The 11,138-nt window shown below is 42.3% G+C and overlaps 1 protein-coding gene across 8 annotated transcripts in view; it reads left to right on the top strand.

The window, feature by feature from the left end:
• The first annotated feature begins 9,013 nt into the window (after positions 1–9,013).
• Positions 9,014–11,138, top strand: part of Btbd10 (BTB domain containing 10) — a 57,527-nt gene continuing 55,402 nt past the window's right edge. For 5 of the 8 annotated variants that reach the window (XM_051192718.1, XM_051192717.1, XM_051192713.1 and 2 more), the window contains exons 1-2: positions 9,014–9,176; positions 9,420–9,506. Coding sequence is in view for 1 of the 8 variants with exons in the window: in XM_051192716.1 (XP_051048673.1) it covers positions 9,618–9,620 (3 nt within the window). In the remaining 7 variants the exon portion in view is untranslated. Of the gene's footprint in view, positions 9,177–9,419; positions 9,507–9,580; positions 9,621–11,138 lie in introns of those variants that run through there. The other 3 variants (XM_051192716.1, XM_051192715.1, XM_051192711.1) reach the window with 2 other exon arrangements.

The following is an 11,138-nucleotide window of genomic DNA, read 5'->3' as shown; positions in this document are numbered from 1 at the left end:
AGCACACTGGATCATTTGACTTCTGGAGTATTATTCTTCCCCGTACAGGGTTTTGAGCTGCTGGGCAGAATCTGAAACTACTGAGATAGGAATGCTGGCTTCTCTCTGTTCCCCCTCCCATCTAGTACAGACTTCAGATTCTACTTCCTCTGGTCTGGGAGACATGTAGGAGATACCACTTGGCTTGCACATTAGACACCCCTACATACACAAATCAAGGATTCTCACGTGAAAACCTTTATCTACAGGTTGCAAAGCTGTTACCAGCATTAGCTCCTGGTAAAAAGAAAAAGAAAGAAAGAAAGAAAAAAAAGGAAGTTTCTAAAATGAATGTAATGTCAAACAAAACAAAATAACAAGCCAGGTCATCACCCCACTAGTATACAGTACTAGAGCGAATGGTAGGAAACCAAGGGAGTCCAGCTAATAGCATACCTCCATCTGGCAGATTCCAAGAGACCCACATAAAGGTTTCTCCAATTTGTTGTTTTAGAATTAGTTTCTTTTTCTAACCTTTAGACATTGTAGTAATTTCATATATGATTTCAAAGTATTTAGATCATATTCATGACCCATTCTCCCTTCAACTACTCTGGGACCCCCATCATCTTTCCAACTTCATGTCATCCTCTTCCTCTTATATTCCACCAAGTTTAACAAATACTACTGGTGTGCACTTGGGTGGAGGGTGCCATCTACTGGAGCATGGATAACCTACCACAGACGAGGCCATTGAAGAAACCGGAGCCACTCCAGGAGCATCAATGGCCAATAGTGCCTCAGAGAGGGTGGAGGTGGGTTCCTTCCCTCTTTACTCTGGAGCACTGACTGGCTTGATATTGGACAGTTTTTATGCTGGCAACTACAGGTTCTATGAATTCACGAGTGAAGTAGTCATGACCAGAAGCCCTTTTGCAACAATCTTCTCATGCCCCTGAATTTTACAACCTTTCTCACTTTTCTGCAATGTTCCTTAATCTTTTGAAGTGAAGAGGTGAGATGCAGATGTCCTGTTCAGGGCTGAGCATACCACAGTTAATTATTCTCTGCAGTTTGGCCTATTGTGATTTTCTGTATTAGCCACCATTGCACAAAGAAGCCTCTCTGATGAGAAGTGGGAGCTGTGGATGGTTATAAAAAGTTCAATTAGCAACCTGTTGGTTACCCAATAACATTCTTGTCACTATTGAAACAGTGGGCATGTCTTTTCAGGCCATAAATTACTGGGGCTTGCAGAAGTCACTGCTGAGAAGATTTTTTTTTCCTCTCCTAGGAACCTGCAAAACACATTCAAACACTATGAAAGAAGCCAAAACAGGATGCTTCCAAGAGAATATTGATTTCTCTATGTTCTGCCATCAAATTGTGTGTTATCTTTGGCAATAGGGTCTTACCATCAAGCTCTAGAGAGTAACCAACAGCAATGGTGATAACCTATATTCTTTGGGCGGCTGTTTTTCTTCATCTTTAATTTTAATGTTTTCTTTTTATTATTAAATAAAAATATTTTTTATTTTGTGCTCTTTCTTTCCATATGTTCCTTTCTGGGAAAAAAAATTTTTTTCTAGATGAGCTTGGTGGTGTACACCTTTAATCCAGCATTTGGGATGCAAAACAGGCAGGTCTCTGTGATTTAAAGGCCAGTCTGGTCTACAGAGTGAGATTACATATTTTTTCAGTTAAAATATAATCACATTGTTTTCTCACTTCCCTTTCCTCCTTCCATCCCTTCCCATGCTTTCCAATTCATGACTTGCTTTTTTTTAATTTATTTTTTCTTATTTTACATATCTATCCCAGTTCCCTCTTCCTCCCTTTCTCCCCTCCTCTCTCCCTCCCTCCCTCCCTCTCATGCCTCCCCCAACACCCTCCCATCCCATCTCCCCCCCACACTCCACAGAGAGGGTGGTGCCTTCCAGGAGGGGTCAACAAAACGTGTCAAGTCATTTGGAGTAGGGACTAGGCCCTCCCTCCTGCCTCTAGGCTAAGGGAGTATCCCTCCGTGGGGAATATGCTCCCAAAGTCCTTTTGTGCCCCAGGGATACATCTTGTTCCACCCTCAAAGGTTACTTAGACTGTCTAGGCTTTCTGAGTCCTATGTTCAGGGGGTCTGAGTTGGTCCTATGCTGGTTTCCCAGCTATCAGTCTGGGGGCCCATTGGCTCCTCCTTATTCAGGCATGACCTATTTTAATTGTGTTCTCTCTCTCTCTCTCTCTCTCTCTTTCTGTCCCCTAAATATATAAATACAACTTGCTCTGTCCATGTAATATTACTTGTATTATTTCAGAGATGACCACTTGGTACTGGATAATTAACTTGGGGCTCTATCTTGAGGAAGACTATTTCTCTATTTCCCCTACTCTCAGCATGTTTTAGTTGCCTATCTTCATCTATGGTTGAGGCCCATGAGATTTCACCCTTTCTTGCATGTCTATTGGTGTCATCTTTGTTCAGGTCTTGCTTAGGCAACCATGTTGATGAGACTTCATGAGTGTAGCTTCTCTGACATTCTTAGATGAAGAAATGTCAAAAACAAAACAAAACACCTTCTTGTTACTCCAGCTTTTACAACCTTTCTGTCTCTCAGCAGCTATGATCCCTGAGTTTTAGATGCAGGAGTTGTGTTGCAAATGTATCAGTTGGAGCTGGGTAACCATTATGGTCACTTGTTCTCTGCATTTTGATTGGCTGTGGTTTTTCTGTAATGATCTTCATTTGTTGCCAAGAGATATTTCTTTGGTGAGGGGTGAAATACTTATTTGTGAGTATAAGGATAAATATTTAGGATATACTGAAGACTTATGCTGGAAAAAATGGCAGTTATAGATTCTCCCCAAGATCTATGACCTCATTAGCCTCGGGTAGTTGGCTAGGTTTCCAGTACCAGACATGAGTTCCTTCTTAAGTAGGCCTTTAAAAAAAAGTAACAAAAAAACCTGCTTTATTTGAGGTAAACAAAAATACACCTAATAGTTTCTTCAAAAGTCAAGGATCACTCTCTGAACTGATGATTATGATATTAAGAAAAGGCATCTATTAGATTGGTTTACATGATAGGTGCTAGGTAATTCCACCTGGGGCTATTACTGTAACAACCTGCTTTGTCTCTTTCAACGAGAACCCACTGAGGCTCCTCCTAAAATTCTGAAAGTGAGGCCCTTCAGTGACATGCTTGGAAGCTGGGTTCTCTTTAACTTGGGAGGAGCCTGTAGTCAAGTTCTACAAACTTTTAGCATTAAAGAAGTCTAGAAATGGCTGTCAGCATGCTGGGGAGACTGAAAAACTGGTTAGCTGCTGATCGCAGCAGGCTGGGCACCTTACCAATACCAACATGGTGCTGAAGATGTGGAGGACTCCTGGAGAGCTGCTGGCCTTTCATCCATGTTAGAGGGTTGGCAGTAAGAAAGGGAGAAGTACAAGAAGCAAAGGTCGGTACAATACTGCTCTCTCCTCAGATCTTACACCTAAGCTCCTGCAGGAAGGTGCTGTCACTCTCCCTGCAATTAATCCTTCCAGGAAATGTCCTCTGACACTCAAGATTCACCATCACATTTCTTCCCCTTTGTCCCAGAAAACAAACCCTTTTTTCAAGCTCAAGAGGACAGAGATTCCTCTCCATGGGACTAGGAGATAGAAGGGGATGGTCTTTCAGCATAGAGATCTTTGGAGCTGAACTCTCAGCACCTATATTTACCTGAACATTCCATCACAGATGGCGGATGGGCTCTGAGAAATTACTGGCAGTAATGGTTGCTAGGGTGAGCAAGTATTTCTCTTCAGTTGTCTAGTAAGCTGCCCTTCTGTCTCCCTCACCATTTTGAGATTCTGTGTATGCTACACAAACACTCTTCAACTGAATTAATCCCCAGCCCTAGAAGTAATCTATTATATTTCTGACCTCTCCATAGCCATTACTTGTTCACATAATCCAAGTTGTTTATCTTTTATTTATGCATTTCATGTTTATCAATGTGTACTGGCAGTGTCTGTGTCTCTCAGTACTCTTACAAAGGGATCTGAACTATAAATACACAATGTTTGCTGAATATCGTTAGAATTACTCTGTATTTGTTGGATTTTAGGTGGCAGTGTACAAATTTAGAAATTAAGGAGGTTTCAGGTTTTTATTACTTTATGATGTGTGTGTGTGTGTGTGTGTGTGTGTGTGTTGCTAGAAAGTGAATGTAGAGTCATAAGCTATACCTCTAGCCCCACATCCCAGGTTTTAAAATAGAAATAGGATGGGGACAAATCACCTTAGTTGCTAGAGTCCTTGGCTAACATTCATGAAGCCTTGGGTTGTATTTCTAGCACCATATAAAGCTGAGTGCATTGACACAGCCTGTAATCTTGTCAATAGCAGTGAGATGAAGGCAGTGTGATCAAAAGTTCAAGGTCATCTTTGGATACACAGAGTACAAGGCCAGCCTGGGATATGTCAGAACCTGTCTCAAAACCAACTTAAAAATAATAAAATAGATTCTAAGTCTATAGTTAACCATTAATATTCCAAGCAAATAAACAGCCGTATCTTCTGCTTTGAAGGAGTTTTGGCTTAGCAGGCTGTGACAAAGGCACTTTGGAGATCAAGATATGCCCTAAAACACTCTATATTAAAGGCTCTTGGGTTTTCAGGCTGTGACTTGCCCTATAGGACTTCATTTTACAAAGCAGCAGTTTGCTCAATTTTGAGGCAGAATGACTTTTCATTGTGTTTGTGCAAGTAAATAAGCCCTACACTGCTAACTTCATGCAAGTAAAAAAGTATCAGTTTGGGGGATGGAAAGATGACTCAGTGGTTAAGAACCTGTGCTCAATTCCACCATGGTGTCTTAAGACCATCCATAAATTCAGTTCCAGGGAATATGGCACCTTCTTCTGATCTCTTTGGGCACTAGACATGTACATATGTTCAGGCAAAACACATACACATTAAAAATAATAAACATTTAAAATAAAAAATAACACCATTGAACTTATTCAATTAAATCAGGAACACATAGACACCTGGATGTATAAAACCACTATCTGAGAAACTAGATTTGTGAGGGGAATTTTGCAATGCCTTCACATGGGTCATATAAAGGTGTTTCATCAAGACATTGCATGTGTATGTGTCAAGAGAATCAACAGGTATTAAAAAATGCAGATTATCTCCAGCTTAGCAATGATTTCTCTGTTGGACTGAATCCACTTGAACTTCCATTCATTTGAGTCCACTGTGCCCTAAGCCAGCTCTGAGGCCTTGAACCAATGGTACTCTGGCAGCTCTGCCACAGAGTAGCTCTGGGATTGGGTTCCTTGTGTCATTATCTTATCTAATTACCTACAATGATTCTCTTTTTATTTTGGACCATCCTTCTGCTGGATAAAATTCACTTAGGCTCCTTAGAGTTCTATGGACACTTTAACTCCTCTTTTTCTGTTTTGTAACACATATTTCATTGTGTGGCGTATTTAATCTGAGAATTATTATTAGCAAGTATGATTGTGTAGCACAAATTTTAATTGTCTTAAAAATAAAAACTCAGAGCTTGGGGTTAAAGCTGTAGATCAGAGAAGTAAAGCGGCCAGCCACTACAGCATTCTCACCTCTACCAATGCTCAGATGGAAAAGGTGATCATGTCCTCAGACTGGATCTACAAACTGCGTCTGTCTCCACCAAACCTCAGGCTGCACTGAGCTCCTGTCTCCTCCTGCCTTATATTCTTCTCTAGTGCTGGGGTTAAAGGTGTGGGATCCTAAGTGCTGAGGTCACCTTTGTGTGAACTCTGTTTCTTTTTTAGACTGTATCAGTTTCGTGTAGCTTGAGGTGACCTTGAACAGAGATCTATATCTGCCTCTGTCTCCTGAGGGCTAGGATTAAAGGTGTGTACCACCACTGCCTGGAGTCTACAGCTAACTTGTGTGGCTAGCTTTGCATTCTGATTTTCAGGCAAGCTGTTAGAGCATAAACAAAACATCACCACTGATTATGGTGGGTCCTGCCTATGAGACTGTCTCAAAAACAAGCTAAAAACTTGAGTACCTGCAAATTCCACTAGGTGAAAGAACACCACTATCACAATTTTTGAGCCAAATTTGAAGGAAACTTTGTTAAATACTAGCCAGGACAATAGACACAGGCTAGGTCCATACCCAGGAGTCCCAGAGAATGACCATGAATTACATTAGTCAGGTTCTTGTAAAGGCAAACCAAGGTTATATACTCTGTGCCTTCATCCAATTGGGGCAAGCATACCTCCTGACATACTTCCTGACTACATACCTCCTCTCTACATGCCTACATAGACTCCCTTTGGGAGTCTAACGACCCTTTCATAGGGGTTACTTATCAGATATCCCAAATATCAGATATTTACATTGTGATTAATAGCAGTAACAAAATTACAGTTGTGAAGTAGAATTGAAAATAATTTTATGGTTGGGGTCACCACAACATGGGGAAATGTATTAAAGGGTCAAAGCATTAAGAAGGTTGAGAACCACTGTCTTACATGAACAGTTCCCAGCATTCTGGGAAATTATCTGTCCTTGAGCAAGCAGGGCTTACAAGTTACCTGTCCTTGGGCAAGTATGGCTTACATGTTAGAGGCTTGTTTTATAGATCTCTTAAGCACAGTAATTTAAACTTAAAACATAACTTTAGCCCTCACATACAAAGTAGTCAATTAATTTACGTGACCCTGGTTTGTGAGATTGCACAACTGGTAAAGGGTTTGCCATAGAGTGAGGAACTGAGTTCAGTTTCCAGTACTCCCAGTTAAAAGCTGGACATGGATGGTGGCACAGTCCTGGAGTGTGCTGGCTAGTCAGCCTAGCAGAATTCAAGAGCTCCAGATTCAGTGAGGGATACTGTCTCAAAAAATGTAGTGGAGACAACTGAAGATGCCAACATCAACATCTGCCTTCTGCACCAGATACATATACAGCTGCAAACACATAGGCACATATACACCACCCTTTTCCAATTCTAGGCTACTTAAAATTTACAAACAGTGTGAATTTGTTATTCAATAAACTCTGATCTTGTGGAAAAACACAAATGTGTCCATCTGTTACTAACATAGCTCATGTAGCAAAGGAATTTGTTCATTGCTTCTAAATGAAAACTTCTCTTCCTCTATTAAGCTTTTTGGAGTTGTTTATTGGTGTTATGGAAGACTAAGTGTTTGAGCCTTAATCTACATATGTAGCAGCTATCATTAGAACAAATTCGTGTTTATTTGAATCAATGGCATCACCGCCTATATACATAGTGAACTCCAGGCTAAGATGGTTTAAACGAAATCCAACATGGAATAAAGTTCACATATTTCTTTTGAAATAATGGTATGATTGTTTTCTGAAAAACTCCTAGAATTTATAGTAGAACTTACAAATTACACTAAACATACACCTGACGGGCCCATAGCAGCTAGAATGACTTTCTGCTGTCCTATTACGTTCTAGGCTTATTTGATGGGAGTAGAGTAAGCCACATGAAACCTATGGTATATATAACTATGTTCAATAATGTGTCTAAAGGGATATGGCAGAGTACTATCATGAGTGTCAGAGCTTTTCTTTAGAAAATGACAGCTTCAATTTAGACACAGGGAATGAATCCTGTTTGATCGATTCACTTGCCCTAACTTGTGCAATAGTTATCTAATTTGAGTTAACTCAGAAAACTTTGATAACATACCAAGACTGGTGAGGATTTTGTATTGCTGAGGATTTTGTTGAGGTTTCTCTGAATTTTGTTCGTGTGACAAGCCTCATTTAGCTTGCTTTTCTCGGTTTTGAAGATTATGGGCAATTTCCAAGTCAGCAGGATATTGGCTATGAAAACTTGGTATGCTATATATATATATGACAGTAACCTTTGTCTTCCTTTGGTTTCTGATATTTAAGTACTTTCAGTGTGCTCACTAGCCTTTTCTCACTTCAAATGCTAATTTCCTTAGCATAAATGTTGGTTTGAAAAACACTTGGCATCACATACGGGACCCAAGGAATTTTTTTCTTATAGTAACTAGATATTAAACAAATTTCTTTTCACAATCCTGTCACCATGTCCTCTTCCTTTGTGTTTGGGCCCTTCCCACTCTTCTCCAAACTGGGGAACTTCTACCTTAATATTGGACTCAAATGCCATTCCCTGGTGGAGGGTAACTGTTTTTGGAGACAAGATCTCACTCTAGTCTAGACACACCTAAAATTCGCAGCAGTTTTTCTGCTTCTGCCTCCCTCCGGAATCCTAAATCCTCCCACCTCCTCTGGAGGATTTACAAGATAAAGTCTCAGATCAGCTCCTACAGCTCACTATGGGGAGTACACTCCCTAGCACAACATAATGGGATTATCTATTCCTCCGTGGGTCTGAACCCGTTAGTGGGAGTTTTGAGCGCCAGGGCGGTATCTTTCTCACTGCTTCATCTCTTTAGAGCCTGACACTAGGCACAGGGTAGGTTCCTTTCTTTGACGAACCCCATCCTGGTGACTCTCCAGGTCCCAGAGGTGGCGCCACCGCAGGTGTTTTCATGGAGCACGGGTTCCCGCCAACAGAACGTTTGAAATCTAGCGTCGGGCGGCCGCAGGGGAGCCCAGCGGGCCCTCGGAACCACTGCCAGCCAGCCAGCGCCTCGAGCTGCCTGGACCTGCTGGCAAACCCCGCGGAGGCGAGCCCGGTGTTTGCAGACAAAAACGCGCTCCTGGAAGGAGTCTCTCTCCCAGGCGCTGCTTTGGCTGGGCCGGAGACGCTGTCCGCTTTTGCCTAACGGTAACTGGGAGCGTGGGGAGCAAGTGCGCTCAGGGATTTGCGGGTGGCCTGAGAGCGGTCCTAGTCGACCGCGCAGAGGCGCGCCCGGAACCCATCGCTCAGTCCAGCCAGCCGGGACCCTCAAACGCCACTCAGCTGCCCCGGGGCTCAGCGCCACGCCCACTGTGGGAGGAGCGTTGTCATTCGCGCGATAACTCGCCTCGACTCGCCTCAACCTAGTGCAAGGTCTCGCGAGAAGCAGCTAAGGAGCCGGCCTGCAACCTGCCGGGGCGGCTTTGGTAGGCGCAGCTGGTGGAGCGGCCACCGCACACCTAGCACCGGAGGGATCCGGTTGAGTAGGCGGAGGAAGCGGAGCGTCGCTCTTGGAGCCCTTCTCCTCGACCCTCAGTGAACGTCTCAGGGGCCGGCAGGTTGGAGCGTCCAGGCGCGGGCGGCTGGGTGTGCGGTGGAAGCCGAAGGCGAGGCTGGCTGCTGTGGCCGGGGTCCGGGTGGCTGGCGGCGGCTGGGGGAGCGTGGGTGGCGCTCAGCTGCTGGCTCGGGCTCCGGGTCTGGAGACGTGAAGAAGGGTGAAGCTTTATGGGTTAGCAGCCCAGAGGCCTTTCCCCAGGGGAAAAAGCCGATCCCTCACACCTCCTTTCCAACCTCCTTTCCAGGGCAGAGAAACCCCGTGCCCCGCCCCTTTCCTGTCATCTCTGGGCCACCGCAGCGACTACCCAAAGAGGGCGCATCACAATAGGGCGGTGAGTAAGGATCCCAGTTTGGGGGATAAGGTGGTGGGGGAGTCGCCCTTTGGGTGGAGGATGAGACACCTGTGATGTGCTGCTTGGTTTTATCCTGTAGCCTTATCAAAAATGGTAAAGCTTTGTTTGCTCCCAACTTGCCCGGAAAAGGTTCTGATTTATTCTCTGTACCAGACATAAGTTTTATCACTCTTATGTTTGGGGATGGGTTTGTTTTTTGGGATTTTGCTTAGCAGTTTGTTAGGTGCTGGCCAGTGTGCCTAGCCTTGGCCTTTACCGGTTTCCTGTTTCATTTTTTCCTCTTTGGAATTTTGAATCTTTGCCCTAATAGAATTACTGCCCCCCCATTGGTGTTTGGAGTTCATGATATGCTAAAAACAGTACTCCATTTTGTGCACTTAGTATACGAAATTATTTTACAGCTGTGCTTTAAGAGCCTTCGTGCTTTTTATTTAAATTAATGATCTAAATGAAGCACTACAGTGTATTGATTGGCAGTTGGTTTCGTTCTGTTCTTCCCTGCCTCTCCCTCTCTTTCCTTCCACTAGCCAAATTTGATCAAAACTTTTTAGAGAGGGGTTTGGGGATGAGTTTTGAATGAAAGAAGCTGTAGAAGTCGGAATAAAAGATATAATAATAATAAAGTATGCAAACGTAAAAGCTCAAAAGAGTTTCTGTATGGAAGAGTCCATCTAAAGTTCAACCCTGTGCTTTGAACCAAGGACTGATACATGAATATTAAGCAGACAGCAGTAGAAAATACTTGGAAAACTACTTCAGTAGTAGATAATGATTGAGTTAAAGTTTTTGAGGAGAGTAATTTTTGGAGTTTTTATGCTTAATAATTTTCTCTAACATAGAGCTTATTTAACTTATATTCTTATGAGTGGAGATAAAATAAGAAGAGAGCTTCAGAAACCTGGAGTGTGGTAAAGATCCAGAGTGATGGAGTTCAGGAAATTCCAATGTTACTGAGTTATGATCCATGTTTTTTCACACCCTTAAAACTTGGTGGAATTTTTACCTCTTCTGTGTTATTCTCCCACCAGTCTGAGTTTTGTTCTGTTTCATTCTTTCTGTTCTTCAAAGACTTGTGTAATTTTTTTTTACTATTGTATGAAATTATGAACTGTGGTTTGCTTTGCTTTTTACATTTAAATAGCCTACTGAAATATACAAGTGATCTGGAAATACTATATTTCTCAGAGAGAGGAATGAGTAACATTCACATACCTTCAGGTACTAGACAGATAATGAGCGTGTCAAATGCACTAGAGAGCTTTTGTGTTGTCCGAGAGGCACCAGTATTCATGTCTGCCTGATTAATTGTACATTCGGACGTGGAATCAAGTCTCCAGCATTCTTAAAAGAATATCGAAGCTCTAGAACTTTAAATACAGTCTCCTGATTTATTTTTTAAAAGATATTGGCAAGTAAAATAAACAGCTTCATGTGGTCCAACCAAACCTACTTGTATTTTGATCTTTAACATATGGAACTATTTTAGAGCTATGTTTTATATCTGGCTGTATTATAGGTCTGAATTAATTTTATAACTAGAAGCAAAGGTTTAAGTCAACTATGTCAGTCAGTTTGGAAATACCAATTTTTAGAAGAATTGAGGAGAATGTC

Source organism: Phodopus roborovskii, unplaced genomic scaffold (assembly GCF_943737965.1).
Source record: "Phodopus roborovskii unplaced genomic scaffold, PHOROB, whole genome shotgun sequence".
Taxonomy (NCBI): domain Eukaryota; kingdom Metazoa; phylum Chordata; class Mammalia; order Rodentia; family Cricetidae; genus Phodopus; species Phodopus roborovskii.
This window is presented reverse-complemented; position numbering and strand designations above follow the sequence as displayed.